At 35.2% G+C, this 27,880-nt stretch overlaps 1 protein-coding gene across 4 annotated transcripts in view; it reads left to right on the top strand.

The window, feature by feature from the left end:
• The window catches only part of LOC107725153 (PDZ and LIM domain protein 5-like), a 47,446-nt gene extending 20,587 nt beyond the window's left edge, over window positions 1-26,859 (top strand). Inside the window, exons 4-15 of one of the 4 annotated variants that reach the window (XM_016534319.1) lie at window positions 5,710-5,746; window positions 9,847-9,866; window positions 12,255-12,275; window positions 12,379-12,396; window positions 12,568-12,746; window positions 13,608-13,647; window positions 20,813-20,907; window positions 22,161-22,335; window positions 24,524-24,704; window positions 25,354-25,474; window positions 26,401-26,516; window positions 26,601-26,855. In XM_016534319.1, coding sequence (XP_016389805.1) covers window positions 5,710-5,746; window positions 9,847-9,866; window positions 12,255-12,275; window positions 12,379-12,396; window positions 12,568-12,746; window positions 13,608-13,647; window positions 20,813-20,907; window positions 22,161-22,335; window positions 24,524-24,704; window positions 25,354-25,474; window positions 26,401-26,516; window positions 26,601-26,690 — 1,093 coding nt within the window. In that variant the 3' untranslated portion in view covers window positions 26,691-26,855. Of the gene's footprint in view, window positions 1-5,709; window positions 5,747-7,350; window positions 7,728-9,846; window positions 9,867-12,254; window positions 12,276-12,378; window positions 12,397-12,567; window positions 12,747-13,607; window positions 13,648-20,812; window positions 20,908-22,160; window positions 22,336-24,523; window positions 24,705-25,353; window positions 25,475-26,400; window positions 26,517-26,600 lie in introns of all 4 variants that reach the window. The other 3 variants (XM_016534318.1, XM_016534320.1, XR_001638096.1) reach the window with 3 other exon arrangements.
• The last annotated feature ends 1,021 nt before the right edge of the window (window positions 26,860-27,880 follow it).

Here is a 27,880-nt window from a genome sequence, read left to right on the forward strand (position 1 = left end):
TTTTTTTTTTTTTTTTTGCATTTTTAATCCAATTTTGTATAAAATGTCTTACATTTACATTTGAGTCAAGGAAGGAGAGAAATAAACTTGCTGGAAATGAAAGGTCAGGTTGAGTACATTGCATTGTGGGATGCAGTTTTCTACTCTGTTTGTTTTTGTTCCTCATTATCTTGTTTTCTAGTATAAGTTTCTAAACATTCTTAATTCTAGATAAATTTACTTCAAGTGAAATGACTTAAGATTCTGAGATGAAAAATGTGTCAAAATGATAAAAATAAACTTAATTCAAAGGAAGAACCAGATAATTTTTCTTACCCCATTGACAGATATTTTCCCCTTGCCTTTTAAATATAAACTCACTTTATTTTGATACATTTTTTTTAGAAAACAAGTCTTTACCCTTTAAAATCCTTTACCTAATTTACCTAGTATTCCTGGTCAAAAACTGACCAGCCTTTAAAAAATTGCTTGTAAATCTCTTATTATGCAATATTATCACTAAATCTTGCATTCAGTTTTTTATCAACTTGTTTTCTTGCAATTAGCAAAGGTTTTGTGTTTCTTTTTGGATCGTAAGCCTCATCGATCTGAGCATATGCACCTCAGTTTTGGAGTGAAAAAAAAAAAAAAAACTATTTATGGGTAATTTTGGAAATATTCACAAAAAAATGAGGTGCATAAGCTCAGATCAATGAGGCCTAAGATCAGTCAGTTCCAAAAAGAAGTACAAAACATGTGCTAACTGAAATAAAACAAGCTGACAGGAGATTGAATCCAAGATTTGGTGATAATATAGGAAAACAAGAAATTTTTTGTAGGCCAGCCATTTTTTGAACAGGAACACCGCAAGTGCAGCAAGGTGGGAAACAATCCTTAAAGGTACAGAAATTAGTTTTTTTGGGAAGGTGTTATACACACAGTGTGAGCATAATTAGTTTTGTCCAATGCGACAACATTAGCATTTTGGGGGAAAAGAAAATCCTGAACACAACATGAGGGTTAAGCAAAGTAAATGTATCTTGATTTAAGTTTTAAGACAAAAATACCAAGTAAGAAATCATGTTTTTGCAGTGTACTGCTCATTTCGGCCAATTCATGTGCATACTGACCTTTTAGCGACCCTTGTACGGACCACTGTGCAATCTGCAATTCTTTGCTCAAACAAGAAATCAGACAGATTTACTCTTAAAATCGGACAGCATCAGGGTTACAGGTCTTCTTTATGAACCAGGTTTGCACAGACCTCTAATGTAAAGTAATGAGAACAAGAAAGAGAATGTGAATCAATCAGGTCTTTTAGCTGTTGCAAAACCTGCATGTTCTGGACTGTGTAGGATGGTCAGTTTGCCCTCACATGAACATGATTTGTATGCCATGTGTGTGTGTTTTTTTTCTCATGACTGCTCTCAAAGCATTAAATTACTCTGTAAACCTCCTGCACTTTTATCTCTAAACTCTCTCTCTGCGTCAGTTCTAAGCTCTTAACTGTCTAAAAGTGTAAGCTGAAGCCTGTTGCACCAGAACAACACACACTGTCCTGCACTTCAGCACATCCCTGAATGTGTGTGGCGGCGTTCACAGGATATCACAGCTGGATGAAATCCCATTTTCCATTAGCGAGATACAGCAGGATAAAAATCAACATTTGGAAGAGAGTTCAAAGCGTAATGAAATTTCCACCCTCAGATTATTCTGCTCAACAGAAATTGTAATATTTCATGGTTTCGAACTTGAAAAGAATATACAGTAATAATGACCTTCCTTCATGTCCTTTTGCTCTCTTGATTAATTACTGATATAGTAATTCCTGATTGCAACATAGCGTCTTAAAGGAATAGTTCACCCAGAAATCAATATTCTTTCATTCCATGGAAAACAAAGGTCTAGAAGGAGATATAATGCCCAAATTGCTCTTTTCCATGTACTGTAAGTAGGTCCAAAATGACAAAATATATAGAAAAAAGTGTACGTGGTGGCAGAATATTTCTTTTTGGTTGAACTGTCACTTTAAAGCTGATGTAAGTCATTTCTGTCATTTGAAACAGGCTTTCAATACACTGTATATGTATGATACTTTGAAAAATATTCTTGATGTTTCATTGTAGTTTTCAGATCAGTCTACTGGTTTCTGGGTTGTTTAAAGAAATGGTATATAGATGGTTGTTACCAGTACCGTTTAAAGTTCTGTAGAAAACCATTTCTGGTTGTAATTGGAACCTTAATTTTTAGGAGTGAAGTTAAGGCCATTTTTTGAGCCCATACACTCGTACATACACTCTTAAAAATAATGGTTCTTTATTGGCATTGATGGTTCCGTCAAGATCCTTTAACATCCATTGAACCTTTCCATTCCATTCGTGATTCTATTTTTTGAGCAAAATAATCATGATTAACCGTTTAATCTGGATTATTCCGCTCAAAAAATATAATCATAATTATTAATCATGATTATTGTCGTTAAATTTTTTTCACAGCTTTTGCACTTTCTCTTAAGCACATAGAGAATGTCAACTCACAAAAAAAGCCCAACTGATATGTTTGCTGGTGTTTTCAGCTCACCAGCGCTTTTCTGTAATGTAGAGAGAGCAGGCGCATGGTTGCCAGGTTGGGAAGATTAAGTAAACCATTGGACAGAAAATGTATTGATTTATGAAAAAAAGCTCTGAATGGTGGATTTAAACTCTTGAAATCTTGCAACTGCAACAATGAAAGCTTGTGGAGGCTTGTTACCAATCCAAGATAATGCATATGCCAAATTAAAATAAAAAGTTTTCAGGATAAATAACCAGCAGGCAAATAAATGCTTAATAAATTAAGAGAAATCGTGAACACGATTAAAAGCCAATTTATCGTGCAACCCGATGTCAACATATGACTTGTCTGAGAAGCAGGAGTTTTATTTTGTTCTCCATTTATCTCACTGCTATCTTATTAAGATAACGCAGTTGTGATATTTTGTTCCTGCGGCTTGTTTTTGTCGTTTTTCTCACCCAGACACAAATGTTCATTCACACACTGTAGCAGAACAGGAAAGTGGAGTTTGAAAGAGTTTTAGTTATTAATGAAGGGAAATCAGCGAGTCGTGCGTCAGACTGCAGTCTCAGGGTGTGAGATATAAACGAGACGTCAAACAGATGCTTGACGTCACCGTAGGGCAGATGTACACCGTCTTACACCGTTTGTGTATGTTTCTGTCTAAACATGAACGAACACACACACACACACACACACAGACATATGCATACATCACACACACACACACACATATACATACATCATACATCACCCACACACACACACCCACACATCATACATCACACACACACACACACATATACATACATCATACATCACACACACACACACACACACACAAAGAGCTGTTCACTTGAGTGTAGTAAAATGGTCTAAGGAGTTTAAGAATGTAAGAATGACTTTCTTTGTTTATCAATTAAATATTATTAACTTAATAAACAGTTCCACATGTAATTTAAGACTTACTCTAATTGCAGGGTTATTGCATGTGCTGGTATTTTTGTCATTATGTGTGTGTGTGCGCGTGTGTGTATTTTCTCTATCTTTCTTTGTCATTATAATACTGTAGAATGACAGAATGTTCTAAGAATCTGAGTGATGCTGATGCAGTTCATTTTTATTGTCTTTTGACATAATTTCTCTGCATCTCTCTGGTAGGTTGAAGTATAAATAATTATCCACAAATTATCTATGAACATGATGCGTGTTAATGATTTTTTAAGTTATATTTATGGGCTTTTTATGCATTTATTGTGAGAGGACAGTGGAGAGCTGACAGGAAAGCACTGGGTGGAGAGAGGGGAGCAGGATCTGCAAAGACCTCGAGGTCGCTGTGAGCGCAGTTGTGATTAATTATTAATTGTTATGTATTTAAATAACTTCTGCCAGTTACACTACTGTTCAAAAGTTTGGAGTAATTACGATTTTTATACTTTAAAAATGTCTCTTCTGCTCACAAGGCTGCATTTATTTGATTAAAAACAGCAGTAACAATAATATTGTGAAATATTGAATATATTTTTAAATGTAATTTATTCCTGTGATGCAAAGCTGAATTTTCAGCATCATTACACCAGTCTTCAGTGTCACATGATCCTTCAGAAATCACTATAATATGCTGATTTGCTGCTCAAGGATAGGGATAGGGATTTCGCCTAGGGCGTCAAATTGGCTAGAAACGGCCCTGCTGGGAACAGAGTATTAGCTCATAACTGCAGAGTGCGAGTGCTCATGTTCATCTGACCGGATCAACAGTGCTAAAACCAGCCCGGCCCGCTGGATCTCACTCTAAAGACCTCCGTGGAGGGATACACAGCCTTCTCATGAACTCATGATGGTCATGTGTGTGTGTGTGTTTACATAGAAACAAAGATGAGCCACATATAGGAGCAAATGCTTACATCTCCTGTTATATAACACTTTTCAAGATGTGTGTGACTGTATTTTAGGTACAAAATTGTCCCCAGAAGCTAAATCGGATAAAACCTCCCTTTGGGAACATCTTTAAAGGTCAAAATGATTCATAAATAAAAAAAAACTAAGAGATGTGTGAGATTGTTGTAGAAGGTCTTGAGTTCAGATTCTCAGAGATGGTAACTAATACTCAAGCCCTCTGCCAGCCTCACACACACATGCACAGCAACAGTATCGCTTACTGTCAAAGCTAGTTTGGAATTATTAAAGAGTTTTTAAATGGTTTTAAAACAGAAGTCTCTTCTGCTCACCAAGGCTGCATTTATTTGATCACAAATACAGTAACATCAGTAATATTGTGAAATATTATTGCGACTTAAAATAACACTTTTCTGTTTGAATATATTTTAAAATGTAATATGATGCAAAGCTGAATTTTCAGCATCATTACTCCAGTCTTCAGTGTCACATGATCCTTCAGAAGCCATTCTTATATGCTGATTAGCTTCGCAAGAAACATTTATGATAATTAATGTTGTGCTGTTTCATATTTTTTTGAAAATAGTAATACACTACCATTCAAAAGCCACAGTAAAGGCATTTACAAAAGACTTCTGTTTCAAATTAATGTTGTTCTTTTGAATATTCTATTCATTGAAGAATCCTTAAAAATGTGTTACAGTTTCCACAAAAAATATTAAGCAGTTTTATTAACTGTTTTCGAAATTGATAATAATAATAAGAAGAACCATTGTAAATAATCGAGCAGCAAATCAGCAAATTAGAATACTTTCTGAAGGATCATGTGACACTGAAGACTAGAGAAATGATGCTGAAAACTCATCTTTGTATCACAGGAATAAATTACATTTTATAATATATATTCAAATAGAAAATACTTATTTAACATTTTAATGATATTTCACATTATTACTGTTTTTACTGTATTTTTGATCAAATAATTGCAGGCTTGGTGAGTATAAGAGACTTCATAATTATTCAAAATTTTTGACCACCACTAGTTTAAAACCAAATGGTTTCTTTAGGATACAAAACCTAATTCTGTTCTCCCTTGCAGGCGAAACAAATTCAGAACCACTCTCCAAACTTCCATGCGGTCGTTCCGTGTCATTATGAATACAGGCCTATGATTTTACAGCAAACCACAGTTAGACGTTCGCTATGTACTGCCACTGCCAGCTCTAGATGTGGTCACAGCAGATTCATTAATGTTTTTGTCCATTGTTTGTGTTCCAACAGAGCTTCCAGCCTTCTGAAACCATATGTGGCACCAAAGGTAGGAGATTTATACACACATACATCCAGCCAGAGCGCACAACTGGAGTATTGTGTGTATGTCATTATTCCCCTCTGAGACAGACACACAGCTCTATATGTATGCATGAGTTTTAGTTTTGCATGTTTATAGCAAACATAAGTGTGCTTGCTGCGTTCAGTTATCTGTCTTGAATTGCTAAAAGTCACATGCTGTCATTTAGGTTGTGTTCAGAATAGAATACTAGAACAATGCATACCAAACATTTAATTATTTATTATTATTATTTTGTAATATATTTTGTGAAACAGTGTGCTACGTCGGTGTCACATGATGCACGTTCCTGATTACGAGGCATGTTTAATGTGGAAAGTTGCTGTCCAGTTACATTTATGCATTGCATTTACATTTTTACATTTGGCAGATCATTTTATCCAAAGTGAACTGCACTGCATTCAAGCTATATATTTATATTCATGCATTCCCTGGGATTGAACCCTTGTCATTGGCGTTTCAGGCACTACTGTATGCTTTACTGTTTGAGCTACAGGAATGCACTATTTGGTGTATCTCCAATGGTACATAAATAACATTAATTTGAGTTAAAATGGTGAAATTATCTGTTGCTTCATGTGAGCAAAAAAACACCTGAAAATTAATATATTTTTGTTGCTTTTTCAGTGCAACATGCTGTCAGTGAGAACAGGGCTTTGAAAATGCATCATAATGTCATATGACCAAAATATTTATCATGGCATAATCCGTTCTGTTTTGCATACTTTTTTCTAAAATAATATATACTGTATTTAGTAAGTGGTCAGCTAATATTCCATTCTGAACATACTGACACACATTATTTAGGTCTCCAGTGATGGAGCTTCTGTTGAATAGAATACTAGAACAATGCATACCAAACATTTAATTATTATTATTATTTTTTTTTTAATATATATTTTGTGAAACAGTGTGCTACGTCGGTGTCACATGATGCACGTTCCTGATTACGAGGCATGTTTAATGTAGAAAGTTGCTGTCCAGTTACATTTATGCATTGCATTTACATTTTTACATTTGGCAGATCATTTTATCCAAAGTGAACTGCACTGCATTCAAGCTATATATTTATATTCATGCATTCCCTGGGATTGAACCCTTGTCATTGGCGTTTCAGGCACTACTGTATGCTTTACTGTTTGAGCTACAGGAATGCACTATTTGGTGTATCTCCAATGGTACATAAATAACATTAATTTGAGTTAAAATGGTGAAATTATCTGTTGCTTCATGTGAGCAAAAAAACACCTGAAAATTAATATATTTTTGTTGCTTTTTCAGTGCAACATGCTGTCAGTGAGAACAGGGCTTTGAAAATGCATCATAATGTCATATGACCAAAATATTTATCATGGCATAATCCGTTCTGTTTTGCATACTTTTTTCTAAAATAATATATACTGTATTTAGTAAGTGGTCAGCTAATATTCCATTCTGAACATACTGACACACATTATTTAGGTCTCCAGTGGTGGAGCTTCTGTTGTATAACCCATTTGTTGTTGTCTGTTGATTTTGAGGTGCTCTTGTTGTTTTGTTTGAGTCCTGCATGTGCTTTCCTCCATGTTTAGGATGATTCTGTGGAAATCATCAAACCCGTTCCCATGACAACCTCCATTCCATCTTCTTCTGACATCACAAACTCCACCCACATCACTTCATCCTCCAATAGGAGCGCTCGCCCGTTTGGAGGGGCAGGGTCACCACACATAACCTCTATTCCGTCCGCCGTGTCTGCTTTTGCACCCGCCTCCTCAGCTCAAAACCCTAATCCACAGGCTCCGCCCACTCCTACTGATGGTTCACCCAATCATCTACCGGCGGTGCCCCGCCCTTCAGTGTATAACACACCCATCAATCTCTACTCCAATGAGAATGCCTGTGAGGTTGCCATGGGCCAGAGGCGGGGCCTGCTGGAAAGCCAGGGTGAAAGCTCTCAGCTGAATGGGTAAGAGTTTGATTGACACTTCAATGCCCCACCCACCCTATAAACATAGAGCTCAACTCAAAGAAGTGACAACTGTTTTTTCAGTGGCCTGGGTTCTGGAAGCATGTTTCCAGTTTGTTTTCTCCTTAGACGTTTCAGAAAATATCTTTAAAAATTTTTTCAGAAAATATTTTCAAAAATGTATGTAAGGACAAAGAGACAAGGCTGTGCACTACAGTATAAGGGAATTAATAAACTATGCATCCAATAAAACTTTGTAAATGATGTAAACAAATCAGTTGGGGCTTTTGTGGCTTCCCTGCTACAAAAAGCATCTTAAACCAGTATAAGCAGGTTTGCTGGGTCTCCCATCCTGGTTAGGCTGGTCTATTAGATGGTTTTAGCCGGTTTTTAGGCATTTTTCAGCTAAAAGTAATGAGAATGACACAACACAATTACTAAAACTTTATACTAATATATCACTGTTCAGAACAAGTTAAAACAACAGCTTATACCAAATCAGACTATTTTAAGCTGTTTCGGCAGAGGTTTTAATGTATTTTGTTATTAGAAATTACTGCAATGTACCATTTTTTTGTTTGTTCTTTGTATCTGGATGTAATAGCTATATGAGATATTTTCAAATGTCATATTGCAGTTCAAACCACAACATATGACAAAATAATCCTATTATTATTTCACGAATGTGAACTAAATTACAGCTTACAGTTTATGATTTTGAATGCATATACTATTTTTAAACAAACTCAGAGCTCACGGTCAGTCTATCTTAAAAAGCATCTCTCAGTATCTCTTTTCGCGCAGTGACATATGCGAGATTCTGTTCGTTTACAGGCAGGTGTCAGTGGCTCTGATGTTTGCGTGTATATTTAGCTCTGTGTAATGCTATCTGTTGTGTGTTTTGGTGTGTGTGTGTGTGTATGAGGGCTCTTCCTTGGATCATGCCCCAGGGGAAGCTCAGTTGTATTTTGTGTGGGTTTCATATTTTAATGATGGTTTTAAAGTGCTGATTGACATTATTACGCAGAAGAACTACGTCTCTAATTACACGTGCTGATGCACACGCATATTCTGCGACTCGACTTTGTTGTGATGCATTTTGTTTGTTTCTGTGTGCTAATAACATTAACAGCATAATATCAGCCTGACACCAGCACAGATTAGAGTTGAATCACCCAATAAACCCATTCTGTATCTCATTAACTGTTTGGAGCACTACTTATACTAGTCATACTGCTATTTTTGAAGTATGTGTACATGGTATGCATGGGATATAACCTGCTACGAGTGCCAAAATATGCAGTATATACTGCACAGTATGCTAGCATTTCATTCTAAACATGATATTTGTTAAATACCTGAACGATGTGTCTGAAAAAAGGAGAGAAAGAGGAAAATATTAGAGATGTGGGAGAGAAAACTGATGAGAACCAAATGCTTCTCGTCATACTTCGCACTCATCTAATGGTTTTTATCTTCCCTCTCTCATAAACTCTGATAAATCCTCCTCATTATCCTCATACAGCTGTACATTATAGAGTCAAATCAGTGCCAGCCCTGTTTCTATGATTTTTATAGGCAATTGTTGAGAAAACATATTCCTCCTTAATGCAGCCCCGTGTGTGCCTGGTTCTGGATACTGTATTTTGTTTGAATGGAAATAATTCCTCTGGATTAAGTTTGTTCTACTCTTTGTTGACCGATATGGTGTTTTTAAAGGAATAGTTCACCCATGTTTCTTCATCAGAACAGATTTGGAGAAATGTAGTATTACATCACTTGCAGTGAATGGGTGCCATCAGAATGAGAGTCCAAACAGCTGATAAAAACATCACAATAATCCACACCACACCAGTCCATCAATTAACATCTTGAGAAGTTGAAAATCTGTGTTTGTAAGAAACAAATCCATCAAGGCATTTTAACTTTAAATTGTTGCTTCTGGTCAAAATTTGTATCCATAATTCATAATAGCGCTTCATCCAGTACAATGTATGTGTTTTCAGCTGTTGGTCTGTCTCAGAGGGCTTCAGGAATCAGAGTTATGTATATTCAGCCAGTGATGATGAGATGATTGTATGAGTTTAATGGTTATTTTTCTCCTCTATGCTCTTTTCAGCAGGTGACTCCAGCCATAAAGTCAGTACCATACTGATGCTTTTTTCATTGTGTGTGTGTGTGTGTTGTAAATATTGCCATGATTTGTAGTGAAAACATTGTTTTCCCCCTCTGGATTAAGTTTGTTTTACTCTTTGTTGACCGATATGGTGTTTTTAAAGGAATAGTTCACCCATGTTTCTTCATTAGAACAGATTTGGAGAAATGTAGTATTACATCACTTGCAGTGAATGGGTGCCATCAGAATGAGAGTCCAAACAGCTGATAAAAACATCACAATAATCCACACCACTCCAGTCCATCAATTAACATCTTGAGAAGTTGAAAATCTGTGTTTGTAAGAAACAAATCCATCAAGGCATTTTAACTTTAAATTGTTGCTTCTGGTCAAAATTTGTATCCATAATTCATAATAGCGCTTCATCCAGTACAATGTATGTGTTTTCAGCTGTTGGTCTGTCTCAGAGGGCTTCAGGAATCAGAGTTATGTATATTCAGCCAGTGATGATGAGATGATTGTATGAGTTTAATGGTTATTTTTCTCCTCTATGCTCTTTTCAGCAGGTGACTCCAGCCATAAAGTCAGTACCATACTGATGCTTTTTTCATTGTGTGTGTGTGTGTGTTGTAAATATTGCCATGATTTGTAGTAAAAACATTGTTTTCCCAAGAATTTTCCTTCATCTCAACTTTGAGAGTGCTTTGCTTTTCTTTGTGAATATAACTAACACTGTGAAGAACCACTAAGTATTAAACTTTAGTGTAACTTGTCTTGTAGTTAATGTAGTCTAATTTACATTGTACTCAAGACACTTTCAAGAATACCATGGTACATATTCAAAACCCATGGTAGTACCATGGTAGGCCTACATTTCTCGTATTTTTTCCCCCTTTGATTGGTATCGTAGTACAGTATCAGATGGTGATATCATGGTATTTTAATATGAATAATGTACTGAAGGATCACCATGTTTATGTAGCCTGCTAGGATTTACATGGTTTTCCAAAGTCCTTAAAATATCTTTTGTACTACTATGGTAGCCTATATGTAAAACAAATAAAGTAAACAGAAATATTTTATTAGTGTAGCACCGCTGATCCCTGCTGAAGAAAAACAATAGACACCATCACAAAATTTGTAATGGTTTTGCTGGTTATAATGGGACTTGTATTGGTTTAATGGAAACTGTAATGGACCCTGTGGGTCTCTACTGGTAATTGGTCACCGTCTATTGGTGGCTTGTTAAAACCAATAAATCCTAATGGAATATGTCCCAAAACACACGACAGGAAACAATTTTTTTGGTTTTAATGGTTAAAAGTTGATGGTTTGTTGTGTCTGTAATGGTATTTGTAGTGGAAACCATTCGAATTTTCTGTGATGGTTCTATTGTTTTTTTCCCCGCAGAGCGCACTCAAGTAAAGCAAAGCAAAGCTGGGTTTGTGGTTCGTTGTTTCTTCTGTTTGTTTTGCATGAGTGTGTTGACGTGAGTTTGACGATAAGCATGTTATGTCCCTCTGTGACGGGCTGTATCGCAGTGGTCAGAGGTGTTTAACTGTAGTTTGACAAACACAGACAAGCCCTGCCGACAATCTTTCGTCACACGGTTCATCCACGCTCAGCCAGACAGCGCTGATTTATTGACAGCTTATGAATGGTGTACGTGTCAGTACAGACGGGCTTTGGTACGATCAGCACGTCCCAGACGTGAAAATGTTTTTGAGAGATTGGGTCGACGATTTCAGACTTCCAGATGAGTTTCTTCTCAAACCTGTTGTGTGTGTATTATTCCACGCGCAGCAGCGCCATCTTCTGGTCTCGTGCGTTTCTACTGTCATTTGTTTCAATCCCTTTGGAGGATTTTGAAACTCAAAAGTTTTTGTTTCTGTTTAATATTACCTATTTGTCCGAAATACTGACTCTGGTAGCGCAAAAAGACGGCATTTGAGGTATTTTCCGTCGATTTGATTAGCGAGTCTTCAATCAGTGAACATACGAACTTCTTTTAAGAAATGTCTTTACTTTTTTCATGAGAAGATTTTCGCTCCAGAACCTTAAAAGAAGCTTCTGGTGCTTTGAATTTACTCACCCCCAAGTCTACCTTGAATTTGAGTTCCCTTGCAAAGTTTTACCATGGTAATCAAACTGTCACAATACCATAGCTAGCCTACACTATAGCAAAACTGCGCAAACTTACTTGATATAAGTCACTGCTATAATATAAAAATGACAGAACGATTGAGTAGGCTTCTTATTAAGGTGTTTTACAGTATTAACAATAACTGTTATAGGCTACCTAAGTATTTTGGCAGAAACCATGGTTCACCACGGAACATTTGAATTGAATGCCTCCAAGAGCCTTTCCATTATGTAGCCTAATGACAGTTTTTTTATTTTATTCTTCATAGTGGTCCTCCAGCTGTGTTTAAGTGAGTACATCTGTAATGTGTGTGCCATCAGTAAAACCCTTATAAAAGAGAATGGGTGACTGAAATGTGTTATCTTTCTTATTCCTTTTTATGCCTCCTTCAGAAAACCTGCAATGAACAGGTAAAGAAGGAATAACCAGCAGTGCCCTTGTTTCTCAAATGCTTAGCTGCTTTGTGCATTTGATAGGCTATGCAGTTTGATATTTTTGTTGAATAGTGCATTTGATATGCGGTATGATTACATGTAAAAGAGACTGACAGTATCTGTGTTTGTTTGTGCGTGTGTGTGTAGACTTCCTCGTAAACATATCACAGAGACAGACATTGAGTTTTACCACGTCCCGACTCACGGTGATGCCAGCAGGAAACGCATCATGGAGGACACAGAGGACTGGCGCCCACGGTCAGGAACTTCACAATCCCGCTCGTTCCGTATCCTGGCTCAAATCACCGGCACTGAATCTGAATTCGGTGAGAGTTTATTTTTTAAATATGATTTTATTGCTTTTTAAATGTTATTTTATTCCTTTTTATGTTTTATTATATGCGTTTGTATTATTTGAATAATAATAATAATCAGAAAATCATTCTTACATAAATTTGTAGTATTTAATACAAGGCAACTGTTTACATAACAATGGTTTTATGAACCGTTTTGTTCTGCTCATGTTTCATTAATTAGACCGATTGTGTGGAAAACCTTCAATACTGAATTTGGGATAAAGATTGAAAATCTAGCGTAGCGTTAGTTCTGGCAGGTCACGTTAGTCAAGCTCGCATCAGCTGACTCTCAGCTGATCCCCATCAACCTATGGGAATACGACACCTATTTAAGCATTCATATATAAGGTCCCTCAGTATTATCAGTAGTTTTCGCATTGCTCAATAGCTAATTACCCTCCTCCATCCCCAACTCCTCCTCTGTCAGTCAGAATTCAGCCTTCTGATTCTCCTTTGAATCAGAATAATTCAAAAATGTGTACATAACATTATTGAACTTTAACGATATCTGCAATACATTTATGTTGGTTCTGTTCTGTTTACCCTGGGGGGGTTATCGCTGCTCTCCCTGCTCTCATCCATGCTAGGCTGCATGGATGCGCAGGGAGTTCTTGCCCAGAACAGAACCATACCGCCAATCCAAACTGTATGCTAATTGTCAATCATCTTTGACGATAGTGGTCCTGACAGAATTGACGTTTTAAACCGAAGTTGAGAGAGAGAAAAACAGATGGGAGAAAGCAAGAGAATGGGAATGTCTTTTATTACACGTCTATCACATTGAAAGCATGCCGTATTAAATCTTTTCTGGATAATGTTTATGTCTTTCAGATCCCTCGCAGGAGGCTGAATCAGCGAAGAAGACAACAAAGTAAGTTCCTTTGCTCGCCAGCTGTTTTGGAGTGTGTGCTGTGTGCTTTTTTGTTTTTGTGATGAAGATGTGTTCAGGTTTTCTCTGAAGGGTGTTTGTGCTGTTATTTACCTGTGTGATTTTGGCGTCCCGTGGTGTTTCTGTTAAAGCTCTGGCTCTAGTTAACCAGCATGTGCAGATCACTGACACTTTCCAGCACTAGGGCACAAAATAGACTTTTCTTTATTCCTCAACAAAAGGTCAGTAAAAGGAAGTGCTTAAAGGGATAGTTCACCCGAAAATAAAAAGTCTGTAATCATTTACTCACCCTCAAGTTGTTCCAAACCTGTATGAGTTTCTTTATTCTGTTGAACACAAAAGAAGATATTTTGAAGAATGTTGGTAACCAAATAGTTGACGGTACAGTACACACTGACTTCCATAGTATTTTTTTTTTCAATATTGTGGAAGTCAATGTCTATCTTCTTTTGTTTGGAACAACTTGAGGGTGAGCAAATGATGACAACATTTTTATTTTTGGGTGAACTATCCCTTTAACCTTAAGAAAGTGTTTGTTATCAACCTCAAAAGGTTGAACTAAATATTACATGAGCTGTTTTAATTGTCTATTTCAGTTTGTAATTCTTGCAACCTTTACTAAATATTTTATTTCTAAAAAGGGTTTAATAGACTGTTTGTGTGATTTAGTAATTATATCGATAACCATCACTAAAGCATGACGTGAAAAAATTGTTAAAAAAAATAGATGTTTTTTTTTTTTTTTTAATGGAGCAGTTTGTTGAAATAAAGTATTACATTAATTAAAAAAATGCATACAAGTTTTTGGTAACACTTTACTTAAATCCTTTATATATAATGCATTATAAAAGTTGTATTTTGCATTTATTATGCCTTGTAAGACACCTTATAATGCATTGTATGATCTCGTTAATAATTGTAAGCAGTTATAATACTTATCTATTCATTGTTACACCTTTAGAAAGTGTAATGCACTAAAACACATGACAAACAAACCTTAAAATATTCAAATGCATGTTAACTTTGGTTATTTATGAAAAAATATAATGCATTACAATTAGTGCTGTCAAATGATTAATCGCGATTAATCACATCCAAAAAAAGTTTTTGTTTACATAATATATGTGTGTGTATTGTGTATATTTATTATGTATATATAAATACGCACACATACAGCATATATTTTGAAAATATTTACATGTATTTAAATATCATATATAAATATATTTAATATATCAACATAACATATTTTTCTTAAATATATACATGCATGTGTGTGTATTTATATACAAAATAAATATATACAGTACACACACATATATTTCGCAAACAAAATCTTTTATTTTGGATGCGATTAATCGCGATTAATCGTTTGACAGCACTAATTACAATGTACATTATTATACATAGGCTTTAAATGAAGGGTTAGCACGGGTTTTTTTTGAGTATCATATATCAGGTATTTATGGCTTATATAGTAAGATACAGTATGGAGCTCATACACCTACATTTTATTCATAGGCCCAAACTGAGAGTTATTCTAGTAATCTTGCACTGTTGTTGGTTTGCCGTTGAAGTTGTCGTGTAATAACTAGTCTTGTTTTGTGTGGGTGAATTCATAGTCTGTGAGGTTTCTTGGCTTGGCTTTCCAAAGAAAAGCAATATTATTATGACAATACAGTGTGCGCTGTGCATTCTTTATTTGTATTTGAGTAATACATGAAAGCTCGGTTTGGGAAGTTACAGAAGTGAGTTTAACTCGTGTGCAGTGGCATTTCCGTCTGCATGGTTTGCAGTATCACTGTGCTGAAGACATTCACTTCTACAGCTCTTAATACTGTCTTTGTTTCTGTTTCTCTCTCTTGTTCATTCTCTGTGAACAGGGTAGTGAAGATTAATCCTAAAATTGGACCTAAATATCATAAACTCAGAGACTGGCACCATGGAGTGTCTGCTCGAACCCTTAACGTCCTCAGCCTGGTGTAGATGTGTGTGTGTGTGTGTGTGTGTGTGTGTGTGTGAGCAGGTCTCCGTGGGACGTTTCCGTGTTGGAAACTGAAAAGAGACTGTAAAAATACAACTGCAGTTTTATCGGAAATGAGAGGGTCAGAATTGTCACAAGAAACAGCAACATGAGCTCTGTAAAGTGTGTTCGTGTAGATTTGAAGTGTGAAGATTCAAACCGCACATCTCAAACTCTGTTCTTGTGGATTTAGTGATTTTTATTAGTGAAGCACTACAGTATTGCATTACACGTGTGGCTTGGATCTTATTTCGTTTCTGTAATGTTTCAGCTTTTGGTCTTTTGATTCCTATTTAAAGGAACATTTTGGGCTCAAAACTAGTTAACATCTGTCGATTAACACTGAAAAAAAAAAATTCACCTAATCTGTCGAATAAATTTAGCAGCATTTACAGTAATGCACTTCTATGGTGTTCTGTGAGGAAATGTGCAGCTCATAGTTTTGTGAAAGTGCTTAATTCTTGTTTGTTAAAATAATTATTTTTCTGAACAGAAATGTATCTAGTTAGTTGCATGGTCATGAGCCAAGTTTTAATTGTTTATGCATTGTTGTTATATTTTCAAAACTGTGTGTATTTGAATTATTATTTGGTGCTCTATGGACTTCCAATGTTAGTGCATTACTGTAAATGTGATATTTATTTTCATAAAATTAGATATTTGTATTTTCTACGACAAGCCTGTCACAGATGCTGTTCTGCAAGTTTTAAACCCAGAATATTCTTTTAAACTCTGCTGAATTTTATTTTATGCTTCACAATTTATTTTCATTTATGACTTAATTCCTTCCTCGCCTTATGTAGCAAAATAGAATAAAGTGGCCTGTATTTTCTGAAGAATTCCTGTTGTGTATTTTCTCCTTATTTGTGTCAGTGTTTTTATCGGTTTATGTCCCTCAGTTACTGATTTTAAGCCAAAGTCATGATGTTTATCCAATCAGTTATGCAAGTAATGACAGGTCCACAAACTTGCTCAATCTAAAACAAGTAGGTCTTTAAAAAAGGGTCTCTACAGTACAAAGATCCAGTAAAGATTGTTATGATGAAGTGTTCCTAGTGTCCAAATTGGTCATAAAAATGAGGAGCAATTCTGTGAATATATATTTATTTTAATTCACAGTTCTAGGCAACATAAAACATCATTTGTATATTTAACTTGTAATGGTGAAAAGCATAAAACATATTTAATAAGAAATCATATGATATTATTGGTCATTGTATTTTTCCACACACATATGGCTTTGGTTTTAGAGACAGGGACAGATGAAATGTGCACAGTTACACATTATGTATTAATCAAATTTAAATAGGGTTAGTTTTGATTTCATGATTGAACTACTGCGGTTTTCATTTGTCGCCACTAGAGAGCAGCATGAATTCTTTCTTCTCAGCAGATAAAATGTGAGTTTTTTTCATGCATTGGTCAGTTTTGGGCTATTTTGCTTCTATAACAGAAGCAAAATAGCTCAAATTTTTATAATAACCAAATAATTTAGCTTCTTTTTGCTTCTATAGTCTTCTTTCAGACTAGTACAAGGAAAACATCAAAAATACACATTTAAGTGTTTATCACATTTTTTTTCCATTTGCATCTGTAGATGTTAATTACAATACATATCTTTAAAGAGAATATCACATTCAAAATGAGAATCTTCACTTCAGCAGCACTTACTGTACATACACCAAACTTTACAGTTTTATTTTAATCTGTATTCTAAAGGTTTCATTCATCTGATTGACATAACTTTTTCTGAGAACACGGTGAAAATCTTTCAAAACATGCTTTATATGCAGCAACCATGGAAAATGTTACAGGGTTGATGGTCATTTCAAAAATGGCCATTGTAAGCAAATGACTAACACTAAACAGTTAAAGTAAATGAAACAGTTAAATTCTATCTATCTATCTATCTGTCTATCTGTCTGTCTATGTCTATATGTCTGTCTTTATGTATATATTTATGTATATATATATATATATATATATATATATATATATATATATATATATATATATATATATATATATATATATATATATATATATATATATATATATATATATATATATATGTGTGTGTGTGTGTGTGTAATGATAAATGGGCTCCGATCAGTATGATCAGGTTCACACTGACAGATTTCCTCTGCTCATGGATGTGTGTGATGGAGAACTTCCTGTGTGTTTGCCAATTGCTCCTCTCTCATTCGATTAGCCTGCTGTGCTGCTCCACTCTGATTGGATTATTTGCTGTGTAATGAATCTGATTGGCTGAGAGCAGTAACGATCGCTCTTATAACTGGGGAGACGGGACCTGTGTCTGTTTTCTGTTGTGCCTCTCTGTGTTTGTGTGGATCTCAGTTTGTTATCTTCACAGAATAAAGTCGATTCAATTGTGTGTGCTGTATCCTGCTGCAACCATCAGTTATTTTTTTTCTTTATCCTATATTCTTTTTTTTTTCAGATCATGGAAGAATGTGCTAGCATTCGTCTACAGATGTCTCTTATTCCTTTACTGAATATGGAGGATTAACAAAAAACTACCAACCGTGCTGTGTTACTATGGTAGCCTACTTTGGACCCATTGCAAAAAAATAAAAAATTCAGTACTGTAAATAGATATTATTTATTTTAATGAGTGTTTAGCAATGCAGTTAAATGCATCCGTAATATAATGCATTCATTTGAAATGAATTCATTAAAAATGTAAAATTAATATATATGATATATAATTATATATTATTGTTGTTATTATTATTATTAAGTTATGTTATTATATACTTTGCATTTGCGAGTATATTTAATCAGTTCTGTTACGTCCTCCCCTTTAAATACCCCTTTAAAACCCCTTAAATATTGAGTTTTGATTTTTTGTTTTTGTTTTTGTTTCTTTCTGTAATTGCCATTCCTTAACCCAGTGATAATTTAGTATCATTGATAATATGCCATAATAGTTTTTGTTAATACTTTGTATTTTATGTGTTCACTTTAATTTTAGTTAAATTTTTTTAGTAATTTTGTTGTGCAAATGTCATTTTTATGACTTTAAAAAAAAAGTGTCTATATAGTATTTATTATATTTTCATTTGTTAGTTTTAGTTTATTTATTTTTAGTTATTTTATTACTTCAAATTATTTTCTAAGTGAGGGCTGCCCATGCAGGGCCAGCGCTAAAGGGCCAACGTTTTGCCAGTGAGCAAATTCTCAGAGGCCCTGCGCTGGGGGCCCTTAGGCTAGCCCTAAGTGGGCCCGTAAAGGGCCACCGCAGGCTTGTTTGCAGGGACATTAAAATGATCCTCTAACCACAAACAAACACACAATACTGACTTCATTTTCAACACTAGATCTGTTGTTATATCACTTAAAACTGTACAAACTTATTTTCTGACATTTACTGTATGAGTGTGGCTGTTTGTATTTTTGTGAATGATTGAATGTGTTTCAATGTGGAATATCTCATCAGCGTCCAGATTCAGAACTGAACAGTGGTCCTTTCGGTTTCTATGGCTGGTGTTTCCATAACATTCAGTCTCCGGGGGCTTGTAATTAGACAGGAAAGATTGACAGAGCGCAGTTGTGTGGCAGAGAATCGGGGTGGTACGGTGTGTGTGGGTATGAATGTGTGTGTTTGTGACGGCCACCCAAGATTTCTAGATGCTCAGAGCCAAACTTCTGTCTCCCTGTCCATCAATATTCACTTCCTGCCTCACTAAATTTAAACTGCTGGACTGCGCAAGCAGACCTGCTGTGTGTTTAATGAGCGTTGTGATGGCATGTCTGTCTGTACTCTAGGTACAGTAGAAATGAGCTGTGTTTGGCGTGAGTGTGAGCTCTGTGTTGCTTTAGCTGTTTACAGTGGAGCACTAGCATACTGCATACTTAACCATCATGTGAAACAGTTTGCAGTATGCAATGATTAAAGTAATAGTTGACCCAAAAATGAAAATTTGCTGAAAATGTAGTCACCCTCAGGCCATCCAAAATGTAGACGAGTTTGTTTCTTCATCAGAACAGATTTGGAGAAATGTACCATTACAATACTTGCTCACCAATGGATCCTCTGCAGTGAATGGGTGCCGTCAGAATGAGAGTCCAAACAGCTGATAAAAACATCACAATAATCCACACCACTCCAGTCCGTCAATTAACAGAAAGCAATATTATGAATAGAGAACTCATATTTTAGACATAAGCAACGTTTTGAAGTTAAAAACACCTTAAAGGGATAGTTCACCCAAAAATGAAAATTTGATGTGGAGTTAAAAATCATCATATGTGTTCTACTGAAGAAACAAAGTCACCTACATCTTGGATGCCCTGGGGGTAAGCAGATAAACATCAAATTTAAATTTTTGGGTGAACTGTCCCTTTAATGCTGGATTTGTTTGTTACAAACATGTAGCTTTTTGCTTCACAAAACTTTCATCTATGGCCTGGACTGGACTGATGTGGATTACTTGTGGATTATTGTGATGTTTTTATCAGCTGTTTGGACTGTTTTTTTTGTTTTGTAATTTTCATTATACATTATTCTATACATGTAATTACATTATTCTCAACAAATAATAAATAGATTGTAATTGCTATAATACAGAATCATTTTATAGTATTATAGTAAAATAGTTACTGAAATTCAGTGGTTTTCATCTACATGCACTACCATTTCATCAAAGAATCAAGGAAAAAAATACATCACAGTTTCCAGCACAATTGTTTTCAACAATACATTTGTATAATAATCAGAAATGTTTCTTGAGCAGCAAATCAGCATGTTAGAATGATTTCTGAAAGATCACGTGACACTGAAGACTGGAGTAATGATGCTGAAAATTCAGCTTTGCAGCATCAGGAATAAATTGCGTTTTAAAATGTATTAAAATATAAAATAGTTATTTGAAATGACAGTAGTATTTCACAATATTACTGCTTTTACTTATCTTCATAAGATTCACACAGCACTGTATATCATGTACAGACAGATCATACAGTATACTGCACACAGTGTACATATTGCATACTGCTTTCTTTACGAAATAAAAGGTAGTATGCAGTTTGACTTTCACTTGCACTCTTCTTGTCTTGCCCTTGTAATTATGTCTCTCTCTCTCTCTGTGTTTGGTGTCTCAGTGAGGAGCTGGATGATTCTCAGCCCAGCGCTCATGTCACCTGTCCTGTAAAGACCATGATCAAAGCCCTGGGAACACCTGTCAGAAGCACAGCAGGTAATATCACCTCATTACTGAAGATCCAGCCTCTCTCCTGTCCACATACTGGCCACAGCGCTGCAGTATATGATGCTGCTCTGTGTATACACTACAAATCTAAAGTTCAGACACACTAATTCATCTATTTCAAAAAATACATTCAAATTTTAGTTTGGTGCAAAGGAATTTCACAAAATTTATCTCTGATATTTTAGTATCATTGAGGTACTATTATAGGTTTTATTGAATTTTTTTCTTTTCATTTTAGAAAATTTGTTGTGCTTCTTTTATTTTTATTATTTTTCTTTTTATGTAAGTCTATATAGTTTTTATTAAACTAAAACTGAAATAATAAATGATATTTTAGTACATCAGGTTAAACTAAACGAAAATGAGAAAATAAATGTAAATAAAACAAAGATTATTAGATTTTACAAGAAAATACCATTTTAGTCTTTCTACTTCGGAATTTCATGTTTAATTCTATTTTATTTGCCATTTCTTTGTAATAAATTGTGAAATTTACTAGCAATTTCTGAGTGAAAATTGTTTTAAAGTAAATCCTGCACCAGTATTTTTTTTCACTATGGAAGACTAATTGATATCTGTGTTTTGTGTCATATCTGTTACTATACTTTATATTTTAGGGTTAGGGTTAAGTATTAATACTTAATTGTAATAATTTACCCTTCGCTGGGAGTTCGATTGACAGGCGATCTGACCAATCATAATGCAGAATCGGCCATTTTGTCCGTCAAACAAACCAGACAGATTTAAAATAATAAAAAAAACGTTTAAAACAAGATACCTTCTGATGTTGATTCATGTTTATTTTGTACTATAACTAGTAAAGAGGAAGAGCTGATCGGTTCACGTGCGGCTTGAACTGAGGCGCTACAGCGATCTGTCACGTCACATTTAAGACCTACAAAATGTTCGAATTTCTTAAAAAATGACCAAATTTGAAAGCAGAGACTTTGTTTCATACTAAAGGTAACCTGCTCTGTCTTGTCTGTCGTCGTGATTGCTAAGCGATGTATTTTTCACTACGTGAGAACGTGGTGTGTGGTGTGAGAGCGGCATGGCTTGTCGGACATAGCAACAGCAACTAAGGGGGGCGGGTCTTTGTGAAGGGTCAGTTAGCAATTCAGACATATTCAAAGTGCACCCGCCTTTAATTTATCGTTTAATACACTGACGAAGCAGAGACACTCAAAGACGAGTTGAAGCTCTAATGAGTGTTTGTGTATTTGTGTGTGTATTTGTGGCAGGTCTAATCACTCCCACTTTTGGCGTCATGAGCAACAGTACTCCTTTAGGCCCCGCCTTGGACCGACCCATGCCCCGCCCACACCCCAAAGACGAAGCCTCATTGGTCCAGATGGCAGAACACATCCCTGCTGGAACACGCACTCCTGTGTGCGCTCACTGCGACATGATCATCAGGTACACAAACTAATATTCAGTGAAAAATAAATTTTTGTATTTATATTAGATTTGTCCAAAATAAGGTATCTTAGAAGGCTACATAATGCTGCTACCTACTTTTAGAACAAACAATCCCTTGTTGGGATTATGCTTATGATTCTGTCTAGTGCAATGCTGTCTAGGTAGGCAAAGCAACTCACTTCCTTTTGGAACAGATGCACAGTATAAAAAATGCAAAAAGCAAAATGAATGTGATACTTGAAAACATGTTTAACAACAGCTGGTACTATTGCTTCATTGTTGTTGTCAGCTTTCCAATTTTAATTGAACAAATACTGACACTGATATTTCGTTTTCTCTGCACCTCTAGCTCTCTATTACAGGACGTGATATTCATAAAATCACAAAGTCATTAATAGAGTTTTGCTGTGAAAATGTCACATAACACATGTTCATAATGATTAGCTTTGACTTTCAGTTACCCTCAAATCTGCTCTTTATGATTCTGATCTAATCCATAGTGAGCTGCCTATGTAGTAAGCATTGTAAGGAATCATGGATGCACATCTATCCAAAAGTCTAAAGCAGCCTCTCATATATCCTTCATGGAGAAGGCAATCTCATAATTCTGTGCAAAATAAATAAATAAAAGTATGCAAGATGGTGAGAAAAATAAAGAGATATACTTTTTGGATTCTTGGATCATTTTTAAAGTTTATTAATTATAGTATCAGTAATATAATATCACTATGATTATTACCATAATTTTAATATTATAATCGTATATTACTATATATTAGTATTACTATATATAATACTATATATTAGTACAATTAATTTAGTAACAGATTATTTATTTACAAAAATAATTAATATAATAATTATTATTATAATACAGATATTATAATTATTATTATATAGATAACTGTTGATATAAAAAATAATGAATATAAACAAAATTACCTATTTCTTCCAATATATGCGTAATTATTATTTATATAATGTATTTATATATATAACAAACTACTGATAATTTATACAAACTATAGTAATTTATATAAACATATTGTCTTTTTCTTACAATATCTGTATAATTATTATTTAATATATTACTATAATTCAGTAGCAAACTGTTAATAATTGTTTTCTGTTTTTTTCAATATTTGTGTGGGCTAAATATTTTTGTGCTTATTAAAGTATTTAGTTGTTAGCTTAGTAACAGGCTACTAAAATCGATGGAGCACAACAGTTGGATTGCAGAAGTTAAAAATACCATTAATTTTCTTCACAGATAAATTGTTGACCTGTACACAGCAGACAGCTCAGTAGGTTTCGCATTCGAGCTTCTGTTTCTCCATCTTTCCTCCGTCTGTCTCTCTCTTTCACTTTGAAAACGAGATGATTAGCTTAAGAGCGATATTTAATAACAATAGTCACTCTAAACTCACCTCTTACTTTCACAGAGCGAACGGCGGCCACCTTATCCAACGAGAAACACACACTCGTGTAACACACACCAGATATCACACACTCACGGCGGCAAACGAGATGGGAAAGCGTAGACTTTATTACCTGTGTGTGTGTGTGAGAGACAGTAATTAGGAATAGGCCTCTTCTCACAGAGCCTTCATTTAGCAAATTAAACCCTGAGTATTTATTCCAGATGGGAGTAAACATTACACCAGACTCTCTGTTTCACCTGCACGCTGAATTACATCTGAAGCCTTTACTGATTACAGATGAAGTGGGTCATTTATGCGCAACTAGTGGCAACAAATGGAATTGCAGGCTGTTTGTTTGTGGCTCTACCTGTCTATTTGATTATATAATACATAATATAATTTATATAGATCAGTGGTGTGTACTATATGCAAGATGAAACTAAAAACAAGGCTGTGGGGGATAAACACACAATATCATAATTTCAAGATACTGTCTACAAAAGTGCAACCCATTGAAGGTTTCACTGTACAGTCCTTAGTACTTTTGGAAAATGGTGATGGAAATTCAGCCAGATGGAAAATCTGGCTAATTTGGCTTGTCGGTCTCGTACTGTCTAGGTGGGCTTTTCTTTGCCAGAGTAAACTGCAAATTGGACCAGAAATTGCCCTGTGTCACAACACAACATTTAACCACTGTACAACACCACAAGTCATGCTGCTGTTCCATGTGTTTTATCCTTCATACGCATGTATGTGTGTTTCAGGGGGCCGTTCCTGATGGCAATGGGGAAATCGTGGCACCCGGAGGAGTTCACGTGCGCTCACTGCAGTGTGTCTCTGAGCGAGCTGGGTTTTGTGGAGGAACAGGGCTCTGTTTACTGCCAGCACTGCTATGAGGAGTTCTTCGCTCCGGCCTGCGCACGCTGCCAGTACAAAATCCTGGGGGTCCGTGAGCGTGTGTTTCACAAACATGAAATATACTCCATCTCTAACTGCCTGCTTGAGCTTTTGGCTCATTGATACAAATATATTCACACACAGAGAGACATTAATGTCTTTTAGGACGGCCTAAACATTCCCGTCTTTATTTTACAGTATGTGCATGTACATTCAAAAGTCTGGGGTCAGTGAATGAAATGAATGCTTTCATTCAGCAAGGATGCAATAGTCACATTAAAGACATGTAGTATGTTACAAAAGATTTCTATTTACAATAAATGCTGTTATTTTAAACTTTTTATTCATCAAAGAATCCTAAAAAATAAATTCCATCATGGTTTCCACAAGAATAGTAAGCAGAACGACAGAAATGTTTCTTGAGCAGCAAATCAGCATATTAGAATGATTTCTGAAAGATCACGTGACACTGAAGACTGGAGTAATGATGCTGAAAATTCAGCTTTGCATCACATGAATAAATTACATTTTAAAATATATTACAATACAAAATAGTTATTTTAATTTGTAATAATACTTTACAATATTACTGGTTTTTACTGTAGTTTTGATCAAATAAATGCATTTTTGGTGACCCCAAACTTTCGACTGGAAGTGTATATGTAAAGATGATGATGATGATGTTGTGTTTTAACAGGAAGTGATCAATGCACTCAAGCAAACCTGGCATGTGTATTGTTTCCTGTGTGCATCCTGTCAGCAACCGATAAGAAACGATACTTTTCATCTTGAGGATGGAGAGCCGTACTGCGAGAGAGGTGTTTGTTTGTCTATTACTTTCTATAGACTTCAGTTATTTTAAAACTGAACTAATGGAATTAGTTAACTCCCATACAAACCTTTCTGCATTTACTGTATTTGTACATTTTCATTAAAGGGGTCATATGATGCGATTTCAAGTTTTCCTTTTTCTTTGGAGTGTTACAAGCTGATTGTGCATAGATAAGATCCCTGAAGTTGCAAAGACTAAAGTCTCAAAACCAAAGAGATATTCTTTATCAAAGTTAAGACACATTAACTGATCATTTTCCTCAATAATCATTGGAACATTAATTTAAAGATTCACAAATTACATCTTTCTTATATCCACATTATTTCTCTTAGACATTTATAAGCTTAAGCAGAGAGTAAATGAAGACTTTTATCTAAGTCTCCAAATTCTCGTGGAAATTTATTTGATGAAAAATACAGTAATATTGTGAAATATTATTACAATTTAAAATAACTGTTTTGTGTTTGCTTATATTTTAAAATGTAATTTATTCCTGTGATGCAAAGCTGAATTTTCAGCATCATTACTCCAGTCTTCAGTGTCACATGATCCTTCAGAATTCATTCTAATATGCTGATTTGCTTAATTGCTGCTTTATATTTTTGTGGATTTTTTTTTTTTTTCTGGGTCCTTTGATGAATAGCAACATTTATTTGAAATAGAAATTTTGTAACCTTATAAATGTCTTTATTTATTGATCAATTTCTTGCTGAATGAAAGCATAGTGTATACTATCCAGATTCATTTTTTTTTTTTTTTTTAGCTGTGTACTCTTACATTATGGCAACAGTTGTCACTTTTGTGTATATTTTAATTACAACTAAGGAATTTTAGAAGAAACATCAGAGACAAAGCTGATAGTTAAAGTGTCTCTGAGTTGTTGTTTTATTAGTTTTGTAATTGTGTGTTTAGATTACTACAGTCAGTTTGGGACGGGCTGCCGTGGTTGTGATTTCCCGATAGAAGCAGGAGACAAGTTTCTGGAGGCCCTGGGCGGCACCTGGCACGACACCTGCTTCGTGTGCTCAGTGAGTGTGTGTTCAGGCTCAGCTGAGAGTGTTTGTGTGTTCACTGAGTGCTGTGTGATGAATGACCGCTGTTGTTCTCTTCAGGTGTGCAGCGTCAGTCTGGAGGGTCAGACCTTCTTCTCCAAAAAGGACAAACCGCTTTGCAAGAAACACGCTCACACTCTCAAAATATAATTGCACAGTGAAAACAACTGTTGAAGTATAAGAAAAAAATTAAATAACTCATGAAGAGTTCATTTGCAAAAACCGATAAACGCCACTTTAAAAAAAAAAAGAGCTGATTGCCGTACAGCAACGATCTGCATATAGCCACATATAGCGCGATCTGAACCCTAAACACGTTTTGTCAAAAAAGCCGGTTTTGTCCACTTTCAAGGCATCGCGAGTTCACGTTTTACCGCAGAAGCCGACAAGGGCCCTTGTTGTTTTTGAACAGAAGCCGATAAGTCCATTTTAGCGAATCAGCGCGCTGTATTCAGGTCAGGTGACAAGGCTACTTTCACTTTGAAAAGACGTGCTAGCTGAGAGGAGTTTGTCAAAGCTGACTAAAAGTGATCGAGGATGGATCATTTCGACAAACTTGATGAATCTGTGATATCTTCTTCAGGGCGAAAAAGGAAAATAAAAGCTGAAACGTTTTCACGGAACTTTGCAAAAGCAGCGTGTTACAATGATGAAGCTCTGTGTATTGCGTGTAATCACATCCATACAGTTTATGATCACAACAACAACAACGTTTGTCAGGCATCTACATTGTCATCTGAGGAGATTACAAAGATTAAACGAGTGTTTTTTTAAACTCTAAAACATGAAATGTGGAGTTATCTGCTTTTGCCAAAAAACGACTGTTGGAGTCTGCTTTTGCTATAAAAAAACTTTTAATATGTAAAAAAAAACATACTTTCAATGAACTTTAATTTAGTAAATTACCTGTATTTGTTTAAGTTTGTTATTACTTAATTAAAACAACCCAACTGCAGTTTGATTGATATTACTTGGAATGCGCAATAAAAAAAACGGGATTTCTGAAAAAAAAAAAAAATAATTGAGTTATCGGTTTTTGCAAATGAACTCTTCACATATTTACAAAGATATAAATGACATATACTCGAAGGAAAAGCAATTCTGATGTGTTTTGAATGAAGGATGATCTGTTAGAAGATGCTTATGTGTGAACAGCACTTTGGAAACTTATGTTGGTGTTATTTTATCAAATTAAAGAAGGATTGTTTTTTTTTTCTTTTTGAAAAGGATAGTTCACCCCAAAATGAAAATTGTCATCATTTAGATTTGCTCGCCCTCAAGTGCCAATCCAGCTTCTTTCTTCTGTTGAACAAAATAAGATATTCTAAAGAATGTGTGTA

This window comes from Sinocyclocheilus rhinocerous, unplaced genomic scaffold, assembly GCF_001515625.1.
Source record: "Sinocyclocheilus rhinocerous isolate Xijiao unplaced genomic scaffold, SAMN03320098_v1.1 scaffold1295, whole genome shotgun sequence".
Taxonomy (NCBI): domain Eukaryota; kingdom Metazoa; phylum Chordata; class Actinopteri; order Cypriniformes; family Cyprinidae; genus Sinocyclocheilus; species Sinocyclocheilus rhinocerous.